Source organism: Larus michahellis, chromosome 1 (assembly GCF_964199755.1).
Source record: "Larus michahellis chromosome 1, bLarMic1.1, whole genome shotgun sequence".
Taxonomy (NCBI): domain Eukaryota; kingdom Metazoa; phylum Chordata; class Aves; order Charadriiformes; family Laridae; genus Larus; species Larus michahellis.
This window is the reverse complement of record NC_133896.1, coordinates 95,178,549-95,205,716: the sequence shown is the minus strand read 5'-3', so window position 1 is coordinate 95,205,716 and position 27,168 is coordinate 95,178,549. Positions and strand designations below refer to the sequence as shown.

The window sequence follows — 27,168 nt, the reverse complement described above, 5'->3', positions numbered from 1 at the left end:
GGGATTGAAGGCTGTCAGCAAACTCATGCATTTCAGTAGCGACTTACACTTACAACTATAATAGCTTGAACCTTTGTTTGCTTTTTAATGATAAATAGTCACTCTGGAGCACTATCAAGTCATCTAACTGGTATTATTTTTGGCCAGATATTTGTACGGCAGCAATGCCTCACTAGATACAATTTACAGGCTAAAACTCCAGCATACTGGGTGCTGCACAAACCTTGTAAACTCTCCTGTATCTTAGGAAATTCTGCTCTAGATCAATAGACAGAGACGCGCAGAATGATGTAAGGGGGAAGCCGGTGGCGAGGAATGGATAGTACAGCAGAATACTGACAGGGCTATCATGGGAATAAAATGCAAAGATACTATTAATGTCACATCAAGGTTGCGCAATCAAAAGATGAAAAATGCAAACATTAGGATTCCTACAGCAACTTCCCCAAAATGGCAATGCAGTCATCTCATTTACTGTAAGGTCTATAGCTGAGAATACATTTACAGGAGCATTTTAAACTAGGCGTTGAAAAATACCAAGGAATGAGAACACGATGCATGTACAGCAGGGCTGAATTACCACTGCTGCTGGATCTGTAGGTTTCTGGGTTTAATAATCATTCTCAGAATATCTGGGGGATTCTGGAGAAGAAGCAGGGAAAATGAAACATGGAGAGAAAAATGCAAAATCTTTGGCAAAAGATCAGGCTGCCCTAACTAATAATAACCTTCTGCTAGCAGCTGTTGATACGGACTAAGAAGTGTTGCTTCCCAGTCCCCTTATGCTGTGGAAATGTGAATGCTCAGACACTGAAATTTCCCATGCTCCGTCTATGGAGATGAGCACTTCCGTTAACTTCCTGACACTTTCCCCCATCAAACTTATTCAGAAGCAAGAAAGTCAGTGAGGACCTTCCTGGTGACTGCCTTAGATTTTAGATCTGGGTTGAACATGCCGTGTTTCAGACTGGAAAACCAACACACGAGCAAAGTCAGGCAATTTTTAAAAACATTTTCCCACGTAACTCAAAGCAGCAAAGGATCTCCCCCATGAAACAACAGAAAATAAAACTCACCTTTGTCTAGAGAAGTAGAGACCTTGCAAGCCTGGGAAATTGTACCTTCAAGGGCAATGTGTCAGACTATTATGAATGAGAAAAACAAGGCTATAGTACCAGGGTTCACTACCAAGCTGGCTGGCCTAATAACGTGCAGGTCCTGGTTGCACGGTCGCTGCTTATTGCCAGTCATACCAAGGATGAGTATTAATGGCCAAATTCATTATAGTTACAGAATTAGGCAAGGGAGGGGAAGAAAGCAGCAGCAGGCAGTAAGAAGTCCTTTTTTTATATGAATAAAGTTTTATTGAATTTTAGACAATTAGAAAGAACAAAGAATGAGGAGCAAACAGTCTCATGGAGGGTAGGAACCAGAAGAGCTTTCCCAGTACAGGAGAGGGCCTGCTGAGGGCAGTGTTCCTGTAAATGTCACACAGGGGTTGTTACAAAAGCAGAGAAAACGTGTCTGGGCTTTTCTTTGATTGCTTTTTTCTTTTCCTTCCACATTAGGGTTTCTAAAGCCACTCTTCTTCCCCCTGTCAATCCTACCACCCAGTAGCAAAGTGAGCAGACAGGCAGGAAAGAGGACTGCTCCGGTGAAACGTGTGTGCACAGACTCACAGAGCAGCCACCTGCCTGCACCACCGTGGGGCTTTGCACCCATTCTGGATGGAGTTGTGTAGGAGGGGGAAAGAAAGGATGGTTGGATTTGTTTTTCTCCTTTGTTTTTGCTTCTTTTTTTTTCAATTTAAGCAAAGAAGGCACAAAATCTCAGCCAAGCTTCAAACCTAGTGCTGCCTGGGAGCCCCCAACCTCCCGAAAAGCCAGTGTGTCCACATGGGAACCCAGCCCTCACCTCTCCTCCCTCTTCCTCAGAGTATGTGCTTGCATTTGAAAGGTACCGCTCAGGCAGAAGGCCCTGCCCAAGACTTGCGCACCGCTAGAGAAAGTAAAGCCGTGCCGGAACAAGGAAAGTGGGGATGAGGAAGAGTCTGTTGGTTTAAACAGACCCTTTTACCAAAGTGAAAGCTACGGAAAGTCACCTGTGACTCCCTACATTGTTTTTCCAAAAGCGGACCTGGGAGGGCTCTGGTGCTTTTGGAGGTGACCACTGCCTTTACGTGTGCAAGAGTTGTTTTTATGCAGGAGGGCTGAGATACCCATCCAGGCATGGCCCCTTGGAGCCAGTGCTCTCTAGAAGGGTGAGTACCAGCCCTCAGTCCAGCCCTCCAAATGGCACCAGGTTCCTTGAGCAGTTTCAACTCTTGGCTTTGATTAAGGCTATTTAGTTGCTATAGAAAAAGGATAGGTGCCAGGCACAACCACCTCCCTGGCTGCGAGGAGATGGCAGAGCCACTGGCAGATGCCACCAGTACCCAGCCCCAGGACATTGTGGGAAGTAGAGGAGGCAGAGAGATAGCATATGGGCTTCCACAGGGTTACCCCCTCCATTAAGCCCCTGCTTTCACTCTTTCTAAGGAAAGGGATTTGGAAATGAATCCTGCCAGCCTCAGCGTTTGGAAAGTCTCTGTGCGTGGGAGAGCAGGAATGAAAACTGCGATGCCTCCCTGTGAGGGACCCAAGCACAACATGTGCCATGACATGCCGGCCAGACATGGACAGCCCCATGAGGAAAACCCACCATGCAAACACCAAAGCTGTGGGGTTTGAAGCCGCTTGCCCCAAACCAGAGCAGCCCATGGGCAGCAGACGCCTCTGGACCTGCCTGCTTCTCTGCCATGCCACACTGCTCCTCTCTGCCTCCTGAATAAACCCGGCAACGCCTGAAGTAAAAAAAAGCCATGAGCCCTACAGCAGCAGCAGCGACAGCAGTGACGCACCCTCGTCCTCCATGGAGTGTCTGAGGAAAAGATGCTCAGACGGCTGCGCCCTCCACAGCCACGAGCAGGCAGCGTACTGAGCTAGTGCAGGAAAAAACCCCAGTCTGAGGAGAACCTGTGTGTGTCTGTGTGTTTGTGTGCGTGTTGGGATGGGGGAAGAACAGCAAAAACCAAAGACAAACGCTCCCCAGTCCGCGCCCTTGCCCAGCCGCCCCCTTGGCCGGGCTGGTGGCTGTGCCTCCATCTCTCCCCTCCAGCCTGGCCCGTGCCTCCTCACACCCACACGCCCTCCCTTGTCCGGCAGCGGGGCCAGGGCTGTGGGGAGGGGGCCAGGGCCGCCACGCTGAGGCACACCCTGCCTCAGCACTCCTCCCTGCTTAGCCCTCCCTGCCCCAACGCAGGCTGTCGTCCTCTTGGAAATAAAACAGCAACAACAACGGAAAAAAAATTAATATATATATATCTCCCCAAACCTCCCTGAAAGACCCAAATGGATGGAATCAATCCCAAACAAAACCAACAGGAAACAAAAGCAAAAGTCCCCCCGAGGTCAGGGCTGGGTGCACGTCCCGTCCGGGGCTCAGCAGCCGGGGAGCATGTCCCCACCTCCCTGCTCCTCCGGCCTTGGCACATCTGCGGCGTCCACCGGCACAAGGAGCCCCAACAGCCAGGGGTATGCGGCATGGCCAGGGCTGTTCCCCTGTCTGGCAGCAGCCTTGGGAGGGCAGGGCAGGGGGGAGAGGTGAGTGTGTGTCCCCCCGCCGCCTCGCCACCTTTCAGGAAGGAGTAGGGTCTCTTCGCCCCAAGGGGTACAAGAGGCCCTTTGCTCGGCTCTTGGCTGCCAGCACGGCCCTACACAAGGGAGCCAGCCCGGCTCTGGGCAGGCACCATGACAGGGACAGCCCCGATCCGCTCCAGCGTGGCCTGGCTGACGGCATAGGAGCGGGTGTGCGGCGGCCGTGGTTTCCTGCTGACCGAGCCGTTGCTCCGGATCACCTCCTGAGGGGACGGCGCTGTGCTGGCCGTCACCACCAGCGTCTTAGGGGGAGCCGGGGACGGGTGGCCACCATTGGCATAGACAGGGCGGGTGCTTGTGCTCCCTGAACGGGAGAAGGGGGGCTGGTGGGCATCGTTGCTGTTGCTGAAGCGGGTGAAGGAGTCTGTGGCATGGTTGGCTTTGGGGTCATTCCAGTAGCGGCTGTTGTAGGTGTTGGAGGAGGTGAGGGTGTCGTTCTCTGACGAGGACGCGTCGGCATGGAATGTCTTTGCAGCGGAGGAGCATTTGGGCGGCAGGTCATCCTCCCTGGGAAGGAGAGTGTGTGAGGGCACATGGAGGATGCTGTCCCACTTGCCCAACACCACCATTCCCCCCTGCCACACCCTGCTGGGGTCAACGCCATCGATTCAAGGTGAAGGACAGCACCAACGTGAACCAGCATTGCTGCTTGGCTCTTTGCTCCTCTCTCTTTGCAGGACCCACTTCTGTGCACATTATTTGCTCCGTGTGCCTACGACTGAGGCAAATGACCCACTCTCATTGTCTAGGGGGGCAAAACCAGTGGTTGTCACAGCCACTGGTACTTTGCAGGCAGTCAGTATGACTGTACAACCAACAAAGCTGATCCTCAGGGCACATGCAGGAAGCTACCAGAGGGAAATACTGTGGCTGTAACAGCAGAGAAGATCACAATTGTATTTCTAGAGCTTTTCAGCCGTCACTGTCTGGTATCATGGGTCAGGGTCCCCATCATGCCACTCTTCTACAGAGCTAACAACACCAAGTCAAAGCTCTCAATAAAGGCAATACTGAAAACAAAATCTGTCGTTACCGTTCTTCATTTGCTCCCTCCATTTTTTGGACATATGTGGACATCTTCCCCTGGCCCAGGGGAACACAACCAGAATTAGCAAGAGTGAGATTTCTGATTGCCTTCCTGCCAGCCGCTGCTTTTGCTGGGCAATCAGAGGTCCCCTGCCACCAGCTTTCCCCTACGCTTACCTTATCTCATTGGGAATCTCCTCCTCTTCTTCTTCTTTGTGTTTATTTTTCCAGTAAAACAGTGCCACAGCCACCAACACAATGCAAACAACAAGCACAACGGCACCTGTGGCCACTGCTCCTGCAATCAGGCCGATACTCCGGGGGTGGGCTGTGGGGACAATTGAACAGAGAATGGAGAAGAAATCAGGGCTGAGCTGTGGCTGTCCATAAGCATTTGAAGCTACCATGGCTTAGGAGGGGGAAAGACAACATCCCCATTCCAGGGCACAACGATCTTCTGATAGAGAGGCACATGTGGCTCACAGCAAACATGGTTACACACTTAACTGTCACAAGACAGAAGCAGGTGGCCAAGCCTCTCTTGGCAAAATACTTACGCGCAATGACTTGCAGGTCCAGAAGGCAAGTGCTGGTTCCAATGGCATTTGAAGCCACACATTGGTAAAGACCTGAGGACACAGTGCTGATATTTCGGAGAGTGACAGTGCCCTGGACTTGGTCTAGTCAGAGAGAAAAGAAGGATTTAAATCCCTCCCCCCTCTTGAGGAAAACCATGAAAAGGCAAAGCCAACAAATAGAGAATTTTGGTGAGACTCTCTTAAGAGAGAAATAAATTAGGAAATAACCTTGAGAGGGAAGCATTTTGCACGCACACACACCTACAAGATTAGGTCTTAAGGAGATTACACTATATGTTTCTTTTTCTTCTTATAGATTAATTTCTGCAAATGAAAGCTTGGGAATCTCAGCATTGTGTGAGAAAAGGGAGGAAAGAAGAGAGGTGTTATAGCCAGATCTACCCGCTAAATTCAATCCTGACCTGCAGAACCCCTGCTCTCCCATCCCTGGGCTCTCCACCCCCTGCTCTGACAATTTTCCTCATTTCCGAATTATGTAAAACTAAAAGGCAGCAAGATAAAGGGCAAAAGTACAGTTATCACTACTTGGTCGGGACACCTAGGCTAAGAAATCTTATGGCTGGAACTCAGGGTTGGGCATACCCAGTCTGATCAGAGCCTCGCTTTTACACACATCTAAAAGGCAGCTCTGGCAGTAACTTATTGGAGAACAGTGACCTCAGTTTGAGAACCTTGCAGTATTTTCCTGGGGTGATTCTACCTCCCTTCTCCCAGTTTCCAATCTATGAGCCTTTCATTTGGTTTAAAACCCAGGTGAGTTGGCAGCTGAAATCTCCAGCCATGTGCCAACATCTGTCAAATATGTTCTCCCTCTTCCATTCAAACAGACCCGTGTTCTTCAACGGGCAACATGTTTCTGTACCAAAAAACCCATGAAAATTTAGGTGGCCACTGGAGGGTACCTAGTACACCATGGGCTCTAGGAATCTTCGTTCCACTAAAGTGACCATGCAAGTGGTGGCAGACACTCAGCAAGACATGCCACCTCTGGTGGCTCAGACAAAGGAAAGCCCAGGCTGTTACCTGGGAAGTAAGAGGATAATCAACAGAACGAGCACCTTGTGTGGCAGTTGGGGGCAACTTGGGAACATTGTCCAGTTTCTCCCAGAGGTATGTTGGCCGGGGGATGCCTTCTTCCGAGCTGCAGGTCAGTGTGATATCGCTGCCCACGTCCAGGGACCCCTGGATTCTGCAAAGCGGGGCAGAAGGAGGAACTGCGAGAGAAGAGGGGAAGGTGACAGCAGATCAGGAAATATGACCAAACAGTGGAGTGCAAGCTCTTTCTGGACATGTGCTGTTGGGGAAAGCAAGGACACTGGCATGAGCTGACAAGGGGACAAAAGGGAGGAAGCAGACAAGAACCCATTAAGGTTTGGGGGGTGACAATTCACAAAGATTCCTGACCCGCCAGCCCATCAAGGTTACAGACTACTGCTGACTTTCACAGTACCCAGATCCCTTAGATCCCTCCCTAGAGAAAAAGAAAGTGAACATTTCTGTCTTTGAGACAGCAAAGGTGGTGAAAGCCAATAGACCTGCAGACAGAATTTGCTGTGTTTGGGTTTTTTTTTTTCCGTATCCCTATAATGTTACACACTCTGGAGTACTTAAAATCCTAGGGAGCACCCAGTACTAATTGATTTCATGAAAAGGAAGCAAAGATCTAAAGTCATTCTTCTCTCTTGTTGCTATGCACAAAACTCTTATGGTCCCTTCACCTCTCTGGGATGCCCTTGTACTTTATTCATGCTTCTTTGCATGCACATCACAATGCTGCCACAAAAGCTTTCTCTCCACCATATTTTAAAACTCCATTATATGCTACCGGCATATGAGGCTATGTGCCTACAAACTCCCACAATACCCACGGGGCAGCCCATCCCTCATCAGAGGATGTCCATAGGCTCCAATACACTACCATACACTACCGTATTGCTCTGCCATGATGCACTATCATGCAAAAGATCCCCATGTCCCTGTTCCTCCCCTCTCCCCCATAATCCCAATATACACACCCAGGACAGTAAGTCCAATGACTCCAATATTCCTGACACCTCTGTCAGGAAGATTGTTGACCAAACACTGGTATGTGCCAGTATCCGATAGCTGAGTGTTGTTGATGAAGATGGAGGCACTGGTGGTTGGCATTGTCACAGCAAACCCCACTCGCCCATAGAACTGAGGTGCACCACCAAAGATCTGACCCCCTTGGTAGAGGATAACCTGGAAAAGAAAGGAAGGCTCAAATAACACTCTGCAGGAGCTGAGCAAGGAGGAAGAACAGCAAGCAAAACATGGGCTTCCAAAGATGAAAGGACCAGTTCCTAAAGCATCTCTAAATAACTAAACCTCAATACACAGCTGTCCCAGGCAGACCCATCCTAGCAGAGGTGTTTTCTCTAAAACAGGAACACAGTCTACAGCCTGACTTATGTCAATAAAGATGTTCACAGAGTTAACAGACTTGATAGATACCCAAGTCTTCTGGCATAGCTGAATTGGCAATACCAGCCTGCTTCATATAATAGCCACTGCCCATCTAAAAAAGCAGAAACTGTGTGCAGGTCAGTGAGTACTTTACTGGAGAGCATCCTCCGAGTGGGCAGTATCACTTTGAGTCTCATCCAGTAAGATCCTGCCATGATTTGACACTGCTTACTGAAGACCATTGGGATGAACTGAATGACAGGCAATGCAACTCTTGAACCTGCACAGCCTCCACCAATCAGATGGCTTATATAGCACTTTGTACTCAGACCAAGTCCCTGAGGAACAAGTACTCTTCAGTGCAGGTTCTCACAACTGAATACCAAATGCGATGGGGGCAGTGTGACCCAAGACAGATGCACTTTGGAGCAACAGCATTATTCTGCTGTCAGAATACGTGGGCAAAAACCAGGCCAGAAGATCTCAGGTTAAGATTCTTGTGCCCACCACAATAGACTCTCACTTGCTAGCGTTCATAAGAACAGACTTGCATAAGCAACAGACAGTGGAAAAGTAAGAGGGGAAGTAAAAGGCGAGATGAGCCTATGAGAAGCCATGTGTTCTGGGCACATTTTATATAGATTTCACAGGTTTAAGCCTGCAGCTGCTCCCAGATCCTCCAAATCCCATATCCAGAGCGCCAAAAACTGGATTACACCTCCTGTGCTCTTTTGAACACACAAAACACTAGAGATCCAGGGCAGCCATACAGTATCATGTACACCTGCCCCAATTGCACATCCAGCCACGGACACAATTCTCATCAGTTAACAAAGCATTGAAGAAATCAGATTCATGTAAGATCCATAGGGCATGTTCAACAATGAAGGGAACGTTCTGGGACAACAGGAGACTCATCATTGCAAAGGGACTACATCCAGATCAATGTGAAGAGGGTGAGGAAAAGGAAATCCCCAAAGAAATGCATGCTCCAGTGAAAAAGGACCTACCTGTTGAGGCTGGTTGGCGTTAGAAAGAGGAATGACCATCCAGATGACATTAAGGTTAGTGAGAGCAGCGTTAGTGGTGAAGGTGCAGGGCAATACTGCTGTCTGGCCTCGGGCAACCTGGATACTCCCTGAACTGACTGACACCTCCAGAGGATGCACCAGACCTGGAATGAGAAGTACACCCAGTTCAAGCATTTCAAGAGAAGGACACCTAGTTCAAGCATTCCATGTGGTCCCATACACGTGCAGGTCATGACAGCAGCATCCTGTTGGTACAAAACTGTCCCTTACCAATTACTTCAAGCTAAAAATAATTATATTCCTGCCTCAACAGATCATGCCACTCTCTTGCAGACCTTTTTCACAGGCAAATGCAGATAGGCAGCCCTTTTAAGTGAGAGCACTCTAGTTTCAGAGCCTCTGAAAACAACAGGTTTTGTTTTGGCGATGGGGAAGGAGCCGTAAAAGCAGCTAAGCTGTGCCTAAGAGATAATGAAGTATGTTTTCAAACCCATCAATCTTAATGATACCCAACATTACTGAAACAGAAATGGAAACTGCATTCTAGAAGTCTTCACCAAGGGTTAAGAAGAGAGAACATGTATCACTAAAGAAGAAACACAGTTCTCTGCCCACTTCTACCCTTCATAAAGTCCAGTATGAGCAGAAACATTTTAGTGCTAATTTTAATTAATCTTTCCAGTCCAAGTATTTCTATCTAGCTGGTGAAAAAAGACTACTGATAATGGAGGATCTCATCAAAGCTCATTTGTTTTGCAGCATTTCCACCATCTCTTCTTTGCATTCCACACAGGCTGGACAGGGCTGAAAGCCTGATAAGCCCCAGCTTCCCAGTGCAGCAGCTCAAGGCCGCAGTTTTTAAACTGCAAGTCACACAGGGAAATATCTCCATTCCTACTGCCAACATCTTGTCAAATGAAACTAACCAAGGAGTCACCTCCACTGTTTTGAGTAGCACTAAAATTCTTTAAATAATTTTTCCCTACAAAATAAAAATATTGTCTACCAAAAACATCTCTCTATATGACAGCTCACTATCTTCTTGTTCAGTGCATGTGGGAGGTTGCTGGAAGAGAAGGCAAGGAGTTTTCAATCTCCAAGGCAGTATCAGAATATTGCTAGCACCCAGGTGTAGTCTGGGGACTGTCCAGTGCTCTTGCGACGCCAGGAAGGGCTGCCAGCAAACTTTCTATTTTCTGCCAAGAGACAATAGTTTGCTGAAGGTGAAATGCTCCATGAGAATAGGTTTCTATCTGAACTACAAAGAAATAGAACGGGCTAATTTCCGAGAAAAAGGTGAGTGGTCTTTTGCACACTTGTCTGCTGGGATCCTTCCCAGCCTACCTAATGGAGAGATGAGGCGTTCAGAGCCTGGAAGCGCTGAGCTTCAGATGCTACAGATCCGAAGTTTCTAGCACCTGAACAGCCTGGGTTTGGACTGACTGCTCTGGAGATGCAATATCCCAGGACCCTGCAAATCCTCAGCAACCTCCTCTGGACTTCTGTTCCCTCCTCAATATCTCCCACCTCCAAAGCCCCAGGTAGTTCAGGGAGGCTGAGAAGTACTTCAGAACAGAGCCAGACAAAATGCCATTTTATTCTCTCCAGGTGAAATTCGTGAGTTTCTTACTTTGCAGAAAAAAAAACCAAGTCTGACATTCCTCACAGGTTGGAACATATTTAAAAATATGGAGCATTTTGGAAATTCCTAGGGAAAAAGAGTTCATCTTGATGCTAACATCTCAGACAATTAGGTGCCTGCATGAGGAACAGCTGGTGAAAGCTTAATCCATCAATCTCCTATGCAGGGCTGTTAGCAGCAAGTGGAAGTAAATAATTTGAAGAGCCAGGAATAAGCATCACCTTTATTTCAAGGAATCTGCCTTCCAGTTGTGTCTGTGGTTGACAGACTGGGAATGGTTTAGGACTCCTCATTTGCTTATGGCTGACCAGGCAGTGGCAGTAGCCCAAAAACCAGAGATCCATGTCAACTTCGGAGATGTTTCTTACTGAATATGACCCTGACAAGGGATCATCTTTTCTGCAGGCCTAAATTTGAAGGCTACCTTGCCATGACTACTTAGCCAGTCTAGCATCATCCATGTGCTAAACAGAGTGCAGGGAGTCACAGTAATTTGGACATTTACTGGATTAACCTCTTTCTCCAACATGGTGCAAAAAGCTCTTCTGCCATGTTCAGCATAGATTTAATGAGATGCACTCCAGGAGAAGAAAGCCAACTACTCACGTGATTTGGAATACCAACATGTGTTCTCCAGCTCCATCCCTTATCCCCTCCATGAACCACCCCCACTCCCCCTTCAAATTCTTGTCATTCACTTACCTGTGAGTATTCACTAATACACTAATAACAAATTTACTGGAAAAGTTAGAGTTTACGGTTTGCATTGCAGGGTTAGTTACATCAATCACTCAGTCATCAAGATGATGTGATTTTGATACCTAACCACCCTCTTGCTCCTCCTAATATTTACTATTAGTTGATTGCAAACATCCTGCAGAATAACAAAAACACTAAAATAGAACATGCATAATTTCCTTACTGTAAAAATAATTTTGAATACATTTGAGAATTTCCCAATCCACTTATGAACAATTTAAAAAAGGAAAGAAAACACATAATATTCCCTTTGCTCTGCCTGTGCCCCAGTCTCTCCTTGCAGCACCCCACAGCCCTCATAATCTCCTCCCCCTTTCAAGGCACCATAGCATCCCGTTTAATTTTAATGCCATGGAGTGGTTTCTGATTGCGGGGCCAGGGTGGGGTTGGGGTGAGGGTAAGCACTAAGGAAGAGCTGAGGTCCCCATCCATTTCTCTTGCCAAGGGGAGGTGCTTTGATCCGGGGTATGCCGGATGAGCACACCACCACCACGATGCTGTCCTTTCTCTGTCTTTTTAAACCACTGGGGAAGGTCCTCAGACTTGCCTTTGCCTCATGCATCCCAGGGCCTGTCAGCTGCTCTTTGGCCCAGGATCCATACAAGGCAGGTGGCTTTTAAAGACGAGGACTCATTTTGTTAAGCAAAGAGGCACTTGCAGGGCTACAGCTGGGGAAAACATACGCAACCACTTCTGACAAGTAAGCTTAAACAAAGCGACAGGAGAGACAGGAGAGCAAATGTAGGCGGCAAAGTCCTTTTCCAACAACATAAACAGGGAGGTAGGCTGGTGTGTTAACAGAACACCAGGGGGGCATTACTACAACGTGACTCCTCTCCCAGGGAGACAGCTGAAAGAGCAAAGATCAAATCCTTTTCAGAAACTACAGCGTCTTTATTTCTCAGACTACTAGAAAATGTAACACGCTTACACATGCACTTGCCCATCTATGCAAGTATCTACATCACTGCATCCTTCCACGCCAGTACTCATGGCCCAAAACACAGGTGGATGCACATAAAAACACATACACTTCTAAAACTGTATGCCAAGGAAGAAATCTAGTAGGAAAACTCAACCAAACGATACATGTTTAAACATTTCAAAATTAGGACTTGCAAAAATGTGGCTTTGCATTAATGCAAAAGAAGGGAGGCAGGGGAAAGAGGGAGGAAGAGATTTCAAATTTAGCATATCTATTGGGATAAGGATTTTTCAATGCAGCCTAAGGAACGAGGACTTGAATTCCCTTGGGTAGATATAAATGCAAATATAGATATATGCACACACATACAGACCAGTCTACTAAGTCAAATTACACAGAAAAAAAATCAAGGAAGGGATGTTGTAAAGGGTCTCCTTTTGCAAAGGTACACAATCCAGACCTTTTCTAAGCATTCAGAGAAGCTTAATGACTTGTGAGAGACAACAAGAATCGATCACCACCAAATCATCTCTTAGAATTGGATTACAATGGCCATTACACCCTCTCTTGTATGTGCAGTCTCCTCCTTACTTAGTAATTAAGCATCCCTGTAAGCAGCAGCCTGGAGGAAGAGCAGGGTACACCACTGTCAGCAGAAAGAGGAATGGGCCCTTCCTGTACATAGGACACTTTGATCTTAGCTTGATTCTGCAAACAGCTTTCTCCTTTGATCCTGATGCAGCAAGCTCCCATCACTAATTAGAACAGAGGCTCCATTTTTTTTTTTTGTCCCCTATCAGGAAACCAGCCAGCAGAACGATGTTTTGGCTACAGAGGCTCTTTTAGAGTTTCTTCATATTTCCAGGACCAAGTAATTATTCTGGCAACAGATCACTCTGATTTCATTTTTGATAGGTCACTACTGCTTTTTCGAGTAGCACATTAAGCTCCCTCTCCTGCATCCATGAAGGAGTCCATGTAGACAGCCCATACAGCATGACACAAGCACGTAGGCCCCAGTCCCGCAACCAGCATTTGACTCCCTGCTGGATGTGAGGAAGAGGAACATGCTGCAACAGGTTTGCTAGCTGCCCTACAAGGGCTGCAAGCCTGAGAGACTTCAAAATATACCAGATGCAATAAAGCTGAAAGACGTGAGCACGTCTTAGCACTTTGACTCACATTGAGTTGAGCGAAAGTGTTCCCAGCTCCCGCTCACTGCCACACCGCTCAGCCAGAGATCACCATCATGACCATCAAATCACCTCAGCTGATAACCCCGTGAGTGAAAAGAGGACTTCCACCACCGTCACTTCACATCAATAGGAGTAGGACAGATTATAACACAAACAGCTGATGCACAAATTGCCAGTCCATATGACCATGATGACAGATGGTCACAGACCACGAGGGCCTCAGAGGCTGTGCCTTCAGGAAGCACTGAGGTCACGCCATTGAAGTTGTGCTAAGGGTACCTCCTCCTCTACTGCTGCATCATCCCCAATCCCCAAGTTTTTCAGAGGCAGCCATGCTCAGCACAATACCTGGGTATTACTGTCTGGGTTGCAGCACAGTGCACAGAGAGGGTCTTTCCCCACTGTATTTAGCTTAGGAGTTTTGATCTCCCAGGACCACAGAAAAATATAAGTTTATTTGGAGGGTCATTCATACCACAGAAGTCAAGCACCTGCCTTGCCTCACCTTCCGGAGGACACACTCCGCTTTGCAAGTACCCCCAAGAACTCTTGGCAAGTCAGCAGCACTTGGCACCTGCTAGCAGCAATCTCTTGATGCTCAATGGCGCGGGAGGCTGGGCTAGCATGACTTTGCATACGCAGAGGCCAGGGTACAGGTTCACTCTGCAGTGCTGGCAAGCCAGAGAAGTAAATGGCCATGGGAGAAAGAAGGGAGGGAGGTGTGGAAAGGATAAAAAAATACCCACAGCTGCATGCATTCTGCGTCTCCAGACCTCCAGGGAAAACGTGCAGAAATGTGTGTGTCTGGGGGGGGAAATGAGAATAAAGCGTCAAGCTGTATCAGCTTGCATCCAAAACCCGGGGAATGGCTCCCCACAACCCAGTGCAATTAGCAATCCTGTTGCCATGTGCTGGGGAAGATGCCTTTGGCAGTATGACATTTTGGGTCCCTTGTTAGAGAGGCAAAGATGAGGTCACTCAAAAGTTTCAAGAACAGAGTAGGAACAGGATGTTCAATCTGGCGACTGCAGGCAACAAAGGAAGAAACTGCAGAGCAGTCTTTTTCCTGAGATGAAAGGAAAACACAAGTTGCTGTGCTGTTGGCTTGTCTCACATCTCTGAGTCTGGGACCAGACCTGCCTTCTGTGCTAAAGAAGAGAAATGTCTCCCACCCCAAATGATAAGAGTTACATTGCCCACTCATCACACTGAGCAGCAGCAAAACCCGCAGCCCAGGAAGGAGTGACTCACAGCTGGAGAAGACAGTAACAAGATGCAGGGAATACTTCTGCCACAGGACCTGCTAGTGCAGCAATCGTTCAAAAGCCCCTGAAGGAGCCTGACTTGCAGTTGTAAGCAGTGATAACACCAAAGTTATCCAGCATGATATAGCAGCACCCAAAACAGGCTGCTCAACAAGCTGTCTGAATACTGGTCTTGCCCATTCTCACCAGGGGCTAGTATCTTTCTGTCATTGTAGGTGTGCCACACTTTCTAGTTCAGAAGCCATCAAACCAAAAGCAGTATTTACCCAGCCTAGTGTCTGGAGACAGCATGCAGTAGACTCCATCCTGCTTGTGGAACCAGCATCACCAAGCACTCCAAAGTAGCACAAGTCTGAGTTAATTCCCACTGTCATTGTAAAGACCTCCTTGGAACAATTATACTGGGAGCTGGGAGCACTGATGAGAAGAAGGGAGGGCTCCACCATACTATAGCCCTTCTGCCAGCTCATAGCAAGGAGAAGGCAAACTTTGGTCCAGAAACCAAAGTGATTGCCTCCATGCCCCAGCTTGTGGGTCCATGGGTGCTACAGATGCTACAGGGAGCCTTCTCAGACAGCCTGTGGGGCATACTGAGGACACTCAAGAAAATGTCATTCTTCTGTGAGAAAAGAGGGACAGAGATTTTCTAGCATAGCTCCTCCTCAAGACACAATCAACACTGCCTAAGCCAATTCCAACGGAAGTTTGCCTAATTTAGTCTTTAAAGCCCCAGACAATGTCTCCACTGTGCAACACAGCTTAGCAGCCAGGTCCAGTAGTGAGCAGCCCCTGCTTTCTTGTAACACACAGAGCTGTCACCAGTGATGCCTTTGAGCCCCTGCCTTTTCCTCTCTGCAACCCACCCACGCAAATCACATTTGCCAACCTAGTCTCTTCTCCTCGCCCTGTCCAGTTCTTTCTGCATATCCTTCACTATTTCCATCACAATGATGGGCAGATGTATAGCTCAGAACTAAAAAGAGAAGTTGCAATTGAACAGAGTTTGGCCATTTTGTTCCGTGAAACAGCTGCATCAAACTCAGATACCAGAACTTATTGGGAGTAAGCCCATTCCCTTTATTTGGATAGGCTCAATATTCCAAAAGAAGGCTCATGCTGGTTCTTTCTGGCTCACAGGTCTAGCAATTTGACAGTAACCCGACAGCGTATAAGGCAAAATAATTTCTAACTCTTTCCTTCCTATCTTTGGTGGCTCTGCAGGACAGACTGGAGCAAACAGCAGGTAAACTATCACATCTAGCTTGGTTTTAGAGAAAGATCTCTGTAACACAGGTGTTAAACCTACAGTGACGTTAACTTTTCCTCTCAGGCTACTCTCAGTGTTTTCCTCAGTGTTACTCTCTCTGTTAAATGCAGGTCAAAAGCCAAGCTAACCTCTAAGCACCTTTATCCCTGGAGAAATCATTCAGACACCATTGGTGGTATCTAGTCATCCCTCCAGCATGGAGCCTCCCAAGTAAATAGATATATTTTACCAAAGTAAGAGCAATCTCAGGATTGCTGCCCACCCTGTAGGATATGCGGGCTAGCAGACACTAATCCAGAGGGAAAAGACAATGTCAGGGTCTTGAACTTGAGTCTTGCTGCATTTCTTGACAATAACTCCATCAGCTGAGCAGGGACATTGGCTACCTGTAAATCTGTGCTGATCACACCAAGCCTTCCCCCCTTATCATTTATAACCTCATCTGAACTAGACAGAAAGATAACAGTGAAACTTCCTGCTGACCCACTCTGCTCCGGCCTCAGCTGTTGGCCTGGTGAATAACAGTCACTACCACCCCTGCCATCCTCCCTTTTAGAAATAGGTCTTTCTCTGCAGGCCAGCTGGAAGGAGGATTTCAAACAACTGTCTGACTGAGATGACACGGAGCACATCTCCCTGCCCCTGACCTCCTCAACCTGCAGCCGTAGGGGGGATGAAAACTGGACTTTAAGACCAAAAAAAGGCAAGAAAGCTTTCAGCTATACATACTTCAGGAATCGTGTCAGTTCCCTCCCATGTCCTTGTCAGAGGAGCTGGGCTAGCTCTTGCAGAGGTAGAAAAGGGCTCTCGTAACACATGGGACAGCTGAACAGCTGAGGAAGGAATTTGATTCCATCCTCATTTCTGCCGCAGACTCCCTGGGTCCTGCTGAGCAAGTCAGTCAGCTCCAGGTATCCTCAGAGGGTCCCTATTAGTGTGAGATCCTCATTTGCTCAGGTTTAGACCTCAAGGGTTTGATTTTCTGAACTGCTGAGCTTTCAAACCTGCTAGGGAAATCAAGAGGGGCTGTGCTTTCCATGTAGCCGGGATCACATTATGTTAAGCTCTCTGTGTAATGTGAACAGTGCTCTTCCAACAGATCTTAATGCTTGTGTTTAATTAGTCACAGTCTTGAAATGCAAAAGAGGTTTTTGAATTGTGAGAATAACACGGTGCTAGAGCAGCTTGTTAACATGTACAAATTTGCAACAAGAACCCAACTTGGGTTTACAGATGCCCTGGTGATAGCAGGGTCAGGGGCCCAATGACCCAAATGGTCCTTTCCAATTCTGGACTCCTGCTGTGCTCCCAGTACCAGCTTCTCTTCTGTGTCTCCATCCAGCCTGGCTGGACCTGCCAGGAGAGCCACCTTCTTCACAGCTCCTTCTAGCTGGGATAGTTGCTTTGCGTCTCTGCTGCCTAGGATGCAGTACGCACTCAAGTTAGCGATAAAAAAACAACTGCATTGTATTATAGCAAGATTATAAATATAGGAAGGGACATTGATAGGAACAAAAATAGCATCTACAATGACATTAGCTAGGATAAAACTAATCAATCGCTGTGCTCTGGGGCATGCATTAATCCCCTGCCCATGGTATAGTGTTGCACAATTAGGTACATTATGGAAGGTTTAACGCTTCCCTCCGATGCATGCGGCATTGGCTGGAAACAGAGACTGCTGTGATGTAAGCTGGCAGTCCTTGAATTCACAGCATTTGCAGAGGACTCAAGGAGCAGCTGCACAACTGAGGTTGGGGAATTTTTTGCCTTAGCAGCTGAGCAATGCCAGAGGGGACCCAGAAGGGATCAGGAACTCACTCAAGTGCTCACTCATTGCTCCCCTGAACTGAAAGAGGGGAGGGGCGGGTAAGCCTAATTCAGCCCACTCTGTGGGACCACTTGGTGCTAACTTTGCCCATTCCTGGCTGTGCCCAGCATCGGAGTCATCAATGACTCATCCCTTCAAGGCTCAGGTGGGCAAATCAGGAGCGTGCAATCTGTCTACAGAAGATGGCTGAAGGCCACAATGGGGCAGCATAGCCAAGGTACAAAAAGGGTGGTGTGTGTCCTTGCAACAGGGTGCCAGTGAGTTCTTTCCCTCCTAAGGTCCTCCAGAGCTGCTTGAAGCACCATTTTCCAAATCACAGGCACAGGCAAGGAAGAAAGTGAAAGCTTAGCTGGGCGCAGAAAGGCATCTCCCTATTCTTTGTCTTCTAAAAGCTGGCAAACACAGACCTTCCTTCTGCACCCCTAGTCCTGTGATAGATCAGGTCTGGGGAAGCCTGCTGCAGTAACTTAAGATGTTGTCATCCTCTGCTGCTTGTCTTGTTGCTCAGCACAAGGTTATTGTCCCAAAAACAGCAAAAGCAGAAAGGAAGCTGTGCCTCCACCTCACAGACAGGCATTAATTAGCATAACCTGCTGAGGAAGGTGTAAGGACAGGCTAACTTGCTTTGCTGTGAAAGGGGAAAGCTGCATTGCAGTCGCGCTGTCCTGTTCTGCCCACTGCTACAGCAGAAGCATCATCCAACAGTATTGAATGTCTAGGGGTGGGAACATTTTAAATCAGCATGGCCAGTTACTTTAGCTGAAGTGACTTGGGAATGAAAGCTTAGCAAATGTTCGTGCAAGCACATTTAATGTGGGAAGCTCAGCTTGAGTTTGCAAAGAGCCTGCAACAACAGCTCAGAGCTGCAGACTTTCCCAATCATCTCAGATGCCAACATAAACCTCCCACATGCCTCCTTTTAATTATATCACTGCTTGTCACAGCACATCAGAAAGAAAAATGTACCTTTTACAACAAAGATTTGTATCTGTGTTTCCTAAAAGAGGGAAAAGGCACAGAGTTGACTGAGAGCAGTGAAGGCATAGGTTAGCTTCATTTTCCCAAAGCAGGTTGCAAAACCTCACAGGAGCCAGCTTTTCACATCTGGGAAGAGCCACCATGGCCAGTCACTGTCTCTGAAACCATCCTCCAGCATCCCTGTGGGTATCCATAACCACACCGGAGGCTAGCTGAGCCCACAACATGCAAAGTACAGGATGAGGCTTCATTGTATGAAGTGAGAGCTGTATGTAACTTGCTTACCCCAGAGCAGGAGTCTAATTAGAGCTCTTCCCAGGACCTAAAGCAAAAATAGCCTCGAGTTCTCCCTGGCCCATCCCATTTCATCGCTAATATTCTCCCAGCACAGCCCAGTCAGCAGAGATGTGTCGTGCTGCGGATCGGTGCCAAGTGCTGGCAACAGCACGTGACATTGCTGACACAGCAAAGTGGCCTCCTTCGGGAGAAGGTATCCACTGGTGCCTCTGCAAGAGAAATGCATCTGCTCCCAAGACTGGGGAACAGAGAGTCAGGGTTAGGAAGCTGAAATTAAAACAGGTCGGCAAAGCTCTACTAAGACACTCACTCCTATTTTCTGTTTGCCGAGCCATAAAAAATACATTAACGGCCCAGCAGCTTTGTAAATGATTTATGGTCAAAAGAATAAATTTCTTCCTTCTCTCCTGGTTAAAAAAAGAAAAAGCGCAACATAGTGATAAACTGCTTAATAAGGGAAAACAACTCGAGGTTTAAATACGTTCAATGGTATATTGAGTGGGAAGGACAGAACCCATAAGGAATAAGATTAAAGCCCAGTAAGGGGAGCTGGCACAGGGGAAGGCAGGATGAATGGGTGGGCAGGCTGATAGGATTTGTGGGTGGGTGGGGAGAGGCAGGAGCGTGGGGTGCAGCTGCATGGGAAAACAGGTGGGGATGGGGGAAGGAGAACCAGCTCATTAGAGACTTTTAACACTTTAACACAGAATGCATCCAGAGATATGCAGAACGCGTATCCCTCCACCTCCTGCCCTCATTACAGAAAAAATGCCATTGCAACACAGAGTGCAAACTCACACCTGAGCAGCTTTTTCACCTGACACAACCATCATTAGGTCTAACTCCAGTGCAAATAGCGCCAACCTACAGTTCAACTACTTTCATCCAAAGCGGCAAGAGCTCTGTCCATTCTCCCCAAAAAAGAGGAAGAGCAGAAGGTGATGAACAGAAAAGGGACCGTGCCTGCCCTGTTAGGCATAGGCTGGGTGAGATGCAGGGACATGCTGCTGCATGGCTACCTGCCTGCAGACACCACTGACATCCTCTGGGAGCCCTCCAGGAACCTCAGGGCTGGTGCTGCTGCATCTTCCAGAAATGAAGAGACAGCAAGGCACAGGAACACAATGCATCCACCCACCCAGATGTTGATGGGCTCCACCCATGCATGCAGGGGCGCACATATGACACAAAGCCACTGAGGCCACCATTAGGGCTTGGGTCAGCAATGAAGGCTCAATGGGGCTGGGACATCCTATGTGAGAAAGCTTACCTGCAAAGGAGAGAGCGAAGGCTGGGCCAGGCTGGGCCAGACCTGGATCAGGCTGGAGAGGGGCTGGAGGCAGACTCAGAGGTGGGAGGAGAGGAATGAAGGGGTGCAGTAGCAGCATGGGAGCTGGGATTGGGGTTATGGAAGTGCAGGGGACCACGAACAGTGGGATCTGGGGGTAGGAAATAACTCCCCAAGAGATGGCCCCACATCTCCAACCCAAATGCAGGGGAGCTCCCCCAATGCTTCCTAGGGTACCCACCTTACCTGCCTTCCCCCATTACCAGGATATTTCAGTACCATCATCACCCCACAGTTGGTTATGATGGCCAATGCAGGTTATGATGGGCTGGTCCCTCAACAAAGGTGTGCCTAAGGCAAAACAAAACAAAACTAAATAATTTAAAATAAAAGCAACCTTTGAAAAGACAGAAATTAGCCATTTCTAAGAAAAAAAAAAAGATTTTATTTAATAACTGATCCCATTCTCCTTGAAGTCAGGAAGGACTGTCACCAGGATGAGTATCAGATTCTTAAAGGATCTTGTCCAGCAGCCCACAATTTTTGGCTGAGGCAATGCTAACAAGTTGACTATCTGCTTACCACCCCAGTTTTGTGTCTCATGTATTAAATGTTCTCATCCTGTGGAATACACAAGCTTTACAAGTGAAAGGATGTTTGGTGGATATTCTTCAGTGTTCACAGTGCTTTTGAGCTCCCCTAAATATTTTCCTACTCTGTGACTTGGTTGTGAGTCCTACTTCACCTACGCTGCTGGAGCATGACCAGCAGAGTGCCCACAGCTTCTTGTCCAGACACTGATGCCCAGGCTGATTTGATATGTCCTAGCAATTCCACTAAAGGCACTTAAGTCATTGTAAATACACTTGATGTTTAAAAATTAAGCACATGGTTAAGTATCTTGCCAAATCAGGGCTTAAAGGTCTAATCACATTTGCATCCATTTTGATAACAAAAATCCTGTGGCCTGCTGGTATGAGAGAGAGCCTTTAAGTGAGAACACACACTACCACAGTGAAACTTCCCTGTCTCATACATGATGTTGAAAACGAGCCTGACAAAAGCATAAAAGCATAACTTTCAGTCTCCAAAAGCAGTCAGACTGAAACTAGCTTTTGTGGGGATGTTCAAAGACATTAGACTTCCATATCTTGAACTCTCTTAATCCCAACCTACTTTGGATTTAAAATTATTAAAAACAAACAAACAGAAAAGAAACAAAAAAGGCAGGCTCTTTTTCATTTAAATTGAAAAGAAAGGAAACCCCAAATTTGTCTTCTGATCTGGCAAATGCCAGGTCAGTAATTGAATGTTTCAGATTATGAGTTGAGCTGTCTGAAAGGGGTTGTAAAAGGACAATTTTCCACTGGGAAAAAAAGAGTTTTCATTAAAATCAAAATAGGTTGTAAGAATATCAACTTTGATGACATGTTCAGTGAGTGAAGACAAAATGAATTGCTTTGACTTTCCCATTTAATTATGGTAATGTTGGTACATTTCAGTTCAATACGGTAAAACCACTTTATTTCAATCCATTTAGACTTTTGCCATATATTTAGATATTACATAAATTCTAACTTTGTATCATTTTATTCAGTAACGGTACAGTGTTATATGCACACACATACTCAATACGCTATGGCCTTTCAACAAATGGGAACGGTATCTTTTCCCAGTGGAAATTTCCCCTGATTTTTGTTCCACCCACTAAAAAATCTGGACTCTCACTGTCACGTAAAAGGAGAGAGAGGACTTCCCTCCGACAGATGACCAGTTTGTTACTGACTTTAGCTACAGACAGCTCCAGCCCAAGCTTCTCATGGCAACACCCAGAGTTCAGGAGCTGTTGGTATTTCCATGTGAAGTTTGGTCTTGATGTTGCTCAAGTGGCCAGTGTCAGGCACAGACATTTCTACACTTTAGGCACAGGAACACAACTATTTCAGCACTTTGCTGTCCATTCCCTGAATGAGACTCGCTCCATCCTCCCCATCCTCAGGGAGCGCCATCTTCTCCATCTTCCCCGCCATCTTCGCACTTTGGTGCGAGTGTTGCTGACTATAAATCAATTCCCCGCTCTCCAGCCATTTGGGCTAATCATTCCTACATTGTATGGTGGAAGCAGGACCAATAATCATAGGATCATAGAATGCTTCAGGTTGGAAGGGACCTTAAAGATCACCCAGTTCCAACCCCCTGCCATGGGCAGGGACACCTCCCACTAGACCAGGCTGCTCAAAGCCCATCCAGCCTGGCCTTGAACACTTCCAGGGATGGGGCATCCACAGCTTCCCTGGGCAACCTGTTCCAGTTCCTCACCACCCTCACAGTAAAGAATTTCTTCCTAATATCTGATCTAAATCTCCCCTCTTTCAGTTTAAAAGCATTACCCCTTGTCCCATCGCTATGGTCCCTGGTAAAGAGTCCCTCCTCATCTCTCCTGTAGGCCCCCTTTAGGTACTGGAAGGCCGCTATAAGGTCTCCCTGGAGCCTTCTCTTCTCCAGGCTGAATAACCCCAACTCTCTCAGCCTGTCCTCATAGCAGAGGTGCTCCAGCCCTCTGTGCACAGCCAGATTAATGCAAATCTACTCTCCGTCTGCTGCGTGCCCTTTTTACGTGTGGGTACATGCCAGCACAGGGCAGAAAAAGAAACACGTCCTAATGCTGGGAGGCCTTCCCTGCTCACAGTGTACCCAGGATTGAGGCATCTGCAGCTCTAAGCGTCCAAGCTAAGACCATTGAGCCTACTTTTTCACAAATGCTGAGCATACTCACCTCCAGCCAGTGCCAGCCCTCCTGCACTCTAGTTGGCTACCCAGCATCATGCTGAAAAAAACTCAAGTGCAGAAAGTTGCACTGGTAGCTTTAAAATATGCTAGCAGGTAAGGCACTGGGGCAATGCAGAGAATCTCCATTTTGCAGTGAGGAAAACCAAGATGGAGAGAGGGTATAACTCACCTAAACACCACGCAGCAGGTCAATGCACTTCAGCACCTGATTCATGGCTCTGGCTCTGCCTATTAATCACAGTCTCTACCGCTGTGCCAAGTATTAGTATTGATTTCAAATTAACACACACATTTCTTATCAAGGAGAAAAAAATAACCACGAAGGTTCGCTATGTTCAGCTCTGTTGGAGGCCAACACGGTTGTGAGAGCAAACGCCGTGCCCCAAAGCGCTCCAGGCTGGGAGGCACACAGCACCACCCTCAAGGAAGTGTCAGATGCTCACAAAATGCTCCAAACCTCTTAAGGACATTTAAAAAAAAACCATAGAGTATCGTCATAACATGCTTGAAATGCAGGAAAGAGGCTTTTGTGAATGCAGCAGCTGCTGCTATTGTACATGACAACGTGCCTCCCTCCTTACCACCTTCTTTTTTGATGCCAAGTCCTAAGAGTTAACCCTGGGTCACCAAGCCTCACAGTGCTGTTCTGATTTTATGCTTGCCCTCTTTTCTTCCCTTCTCCTGACGTCCTAAATTCCCTTTTACAGGAGCTGCTAACTTTTGCAAACATAAAGCTGCTACAGGCTTCCCTTGTCTTTTAGAGTTAGAGTCTCAGGAAAACACTTCGCAAATTTTCCCTCCATAACAGATGCAAAGAGCTGCTTATGCCCAAGCAGCAAAGTACACAACTACTCTGAACTAAGAAAGATTTTTTTTCTGCACAGCTGGCTCATTTTTTCACACAGATGTTGTCACTCCTGCCAACTCTAACAGCACACGGAGCAGCATTAATATGAAAGAGCCCAACTGGGGGGACACCGGTTTAACAAGAAGTTGAAAACTCCCCAAGCACAGCCTGGATGCTGGGTTTTCCTTTCCCTTTGTTTTTTGCTTTAATGTATCCAAGGGAAGAAAAAAAAAAAAAGTAAAATAAAACAAACCCATAAGAAGCCACTGAAGGAAGTCTTAGCCTTTCGCGGGTAAATTCCCTTTTAGAAATTCAAAACATCCATGTTAATCTTTAATGTTAAACCCTGGATTAAAAATTCATTCAAAAATCTCACAGTTTGGAACACTTACAAGTCCATTGCATTATTAAAAGCTCAGATCAGTGCTACTCTGCATAAAGAAGTCCCTCCAAACTCTTCCCTCTCTCTTGAAGGCAAGAGCAGGTACTCTCTGCTCCCCCCGTTTATCCTTTAAGCTCGGAGAAGCCTTCTTGTGGTTCCCAAGAGCTAGGAAAGGCTCTGGGAGTTTCCAGGTCCTGTTTCAGAGCACTGCCACTCACTCTGTGGTCCTAAGAGAGCAAACCTGGAGCCGGCAGGAGCAAGTGGAATGCTTCCAAACCACAGTCCCCGGTTTAGCAGGGGTTAGTGGTAGTGCAAGGTAACAGATTGACTCAGCCTGTCCACTTGTGCCTTTTTGAAGCCAGATCCTACGCACAGGTGCCAAAACCATCACCGGCCTCAACCTTCATCCCAAGGCACCCTTGGCAATGCTGGGGAGGACTCACACCAAATTCTGCAGGTCAGGCCCAGTGTTGAGCTTGCTGGTGCCTGCAAACACCCCCAGTTTAACAAAGTAATGTGGGGGACGCCAGCCCAAGGAAAGAACTGTCTGTGTCTGACGTGGTCCAGGCTGCCACAACTCACTGCAGCAGAGGACCTTTTCCAGAGGACTCACCAAAATATTTTGCATCTTGGAATGAAGGATTGTTCCCAAACTGCCCTGTGCCAACCTTGCTATAAATTTTCTCATTTAGAAACACAGGGCATGAGGCTCAGCCCTCAGTTTTACGTACTTTTTTGTGCTTCTTTTTTATTTGCCTGGGAAGAGGGGACTGAGGGACCAGGCAGCATGTGCAGAGGTGTTGCAGTTTTTCACAAGTATTTTTGGAGCCATTTGCACCCTTAGGAGCTGCAATCTTACAACGCTGCATCAGGCTGAGCAGGAGGTTTCCACCTCCAGAGTCTGTGGTACCACATGGTTTACTGTAAGGGGTAAAACTTTCTTTCTAAGCAACAATGCTTTTAACAGCCACCTCAGCACATTCACGCTAGCGGCTAACCATCATGAAGCAGTCTCTCTCCTACCCCGTTTCCTGCACTCGCAGGCTCGTTTCCTTCCAAATCCTCCACCTGAGACCATCCCCAGGAGGCTGCCCTCACCTGCAGCCAGCTGGGTCCATGTCAGATGAACCACCGCGCCAGCCGAGGCTAGCTTTAAAAGCAGTACCTAGCTTTAAATCTAGCCAAATTAAAATTAGCTAGCTAATTTAAATTTAGCTAGCTAAAATCTGTCCCTAGCTTTAAAGCGGTACATGTCATCAAGGAGGAAAACAAAAAAAAAGAAAAAAAACACACAGAAGAGATTAAACGTGTACAAATCGCACTTATGTCTCCCTTGTTTACCATAACTTTTCCTGCCGTAATTGCTAGTGGCAATAATAATAATCACTGTAGTAGAATCACGCTTTGGCTTCTTTCCCAGATTCTCCTCTTGTTCACCAGGCAGTGAAGTCATCGTACCACCAAAACTTCACAGAGACCTGGTTTTGCAGGAGGGGCCACACCGAGAAAGGTTTTGACAGCTTCCCATGGAAGCTGAGAAAACAGAAGAGGAGTGGAGGAGACCCTTTTCTCAGGGACATGGGAGTGACAGGCAGGAGGAAAAAATGATGGCAAATCTCTACTATGTTTGCCAAGAGAGGAAAGTAAGGAAAGCAACAATTACGAATGGAAATGCAATCTGGCACACAAAGAGCCCTCCTCACCCAGCAGGGTCTGAGCACCCCTGGGACCCAGGGAAGGCAAGGAGCAATAACCCCTTGTGCAGAGCTAGACGTGAACCCTCACTCTCCAGAGCCCAGCTTGGAAGTCCATCTCCCAGATCATCTCTCCTTCCATAAAGTCAGTCTTCTAAACTCATGTGGCCATCAAGTCAGATTACAATTAAGACTCCGCAAGTATGGCAAATATATTCATGAACATCTGTTTGAATAATAAGCCTGCGTTTGCTTCGACAGTATTCACCCGACCTGGTTTCTTTGCCTTCTGCGAGTGCTCAGACCAGCTCTCCCCTGTTCAAAGATGACGACAAGAGGGAGAGGCTGCTGCACACACTTACATAAATACAAAGATGGTTTCGGCTGGTGAAGGAGGGGTTTCCAGCCTCTGCTGCGCAGACCTTTCAGGTGTTGCAGGCTACTTCTTGGACTTGATAAAAACCAGCTAAGATAAACAAGCCTAAAGTCAGAAGGCTAAAACTTACTGCCCCAAGGCCTCGTCTACCACTGAAGAATCTGTATGTGTGTTTGAGTCCTGCGCTCTGCAGTTTGGACTTGCCGGGAGAAGAGGGGTAGTCATTTTCGCTGAGGCCATACCTTCTCCTCTGGCTGGTTGCCCCCAGGGATGCAGATAAGCATCCCTCCCGCTCTTCATCCCACTGTCTCCCCCTCAGATCTGCCAGCGTAACTGTTGCTGTAATAGCTCTCCCACACAGCCCTGGCAAAAAGATCCTCATTAGTGGGTAAGAGCAAATTTTTTTCTACCATAGGTCACGCTGAGAGGACCACCTTAAAGAGCAAGAATGTAAGCAGCCATGCTGGCAACCTGAACTGATGGTAACCTCTGTCAGGGGAAGGGGAGCAGGGACAGCCTCTGATCTCTCCGTCTACTTCAGCGGCAGTCAGGGCAGTACATCTGACCGCAGCCTCTCTCCCTGCCTCCATTTACCTGGCTGTGAACCAGGGCAGTGTCCCCTCACCACATCAGCGCTTTGTACCGCTTGGGTATGTGGTATTGAGGGAAGGCAGGTAAACAAGCAGAGAGACTGATGGAAGGAGCAGAAATCATACCCCGAGGTCTACATGCAGGTTGAAAGTAATAAATCCTCAAAGCAATAGATTGCAAGCTAGAATATGACTCTGGGAAAAACATTTCATGATAAACAGAGAGGAATAAACTCAACTGTATACACTTGATGGCCCCCCCC

General features: G+C 47.4%; 1 protein-coding gene across 4 annotated transcripts in view; it reads right to left on the bottom strand.

Moving 5' to 3' along the window:
• Positions 1 to 3,342: 3,342 nt before the first annotated feature.
• IGSF11 (immunoglobulin superfamily member 11) overlaps positions 3,343 to 27,168 on the bottom strand; it is a 108,216-nt gene continuing 84,390 nt past the window's right edge. For 3 of the 4 annotated variants that reach the window (XM_074594304.1, XM_074594283.1, XM_074594311.1), the window contains 6 exons: positions 8,758 to 8,921; positions 7,336 to 7,543; positions 6,379 to 6,534; positions 5,279 to 5,401; positions 4,899 to 5,049; positions 3,343 to 4,202 (listed from right to left, as the gene is read on the bottom strand). In XM_074594304.1, coding sequence (XP_074450405.1) covers positions 3,752 to 4,202; positions 4,899 to 5,049; positions 5,279 to 5,401; positions 6,379 to 6,534; positions 7,336 to 7,543; positions 8,758 to 8,796 — 1,128 coding nt within the window. In that variant the 5' untranslated portion in view covers positions 8,797 to 8,921 and the 3' untranslated portion in view covers positions 3,343 to 3,751. The remainder of the gene's footprint in view (positions 4,203 to 4,898; positions 5,050 to 5,278; positions 5,402 to 6,378; positions 6,535 to 7,335; positions 7,544 to 8,757; positions 8,922 to 27,168) is intronic. The other variant, XM_074594294.1, reaches the window with a different exon arrangement.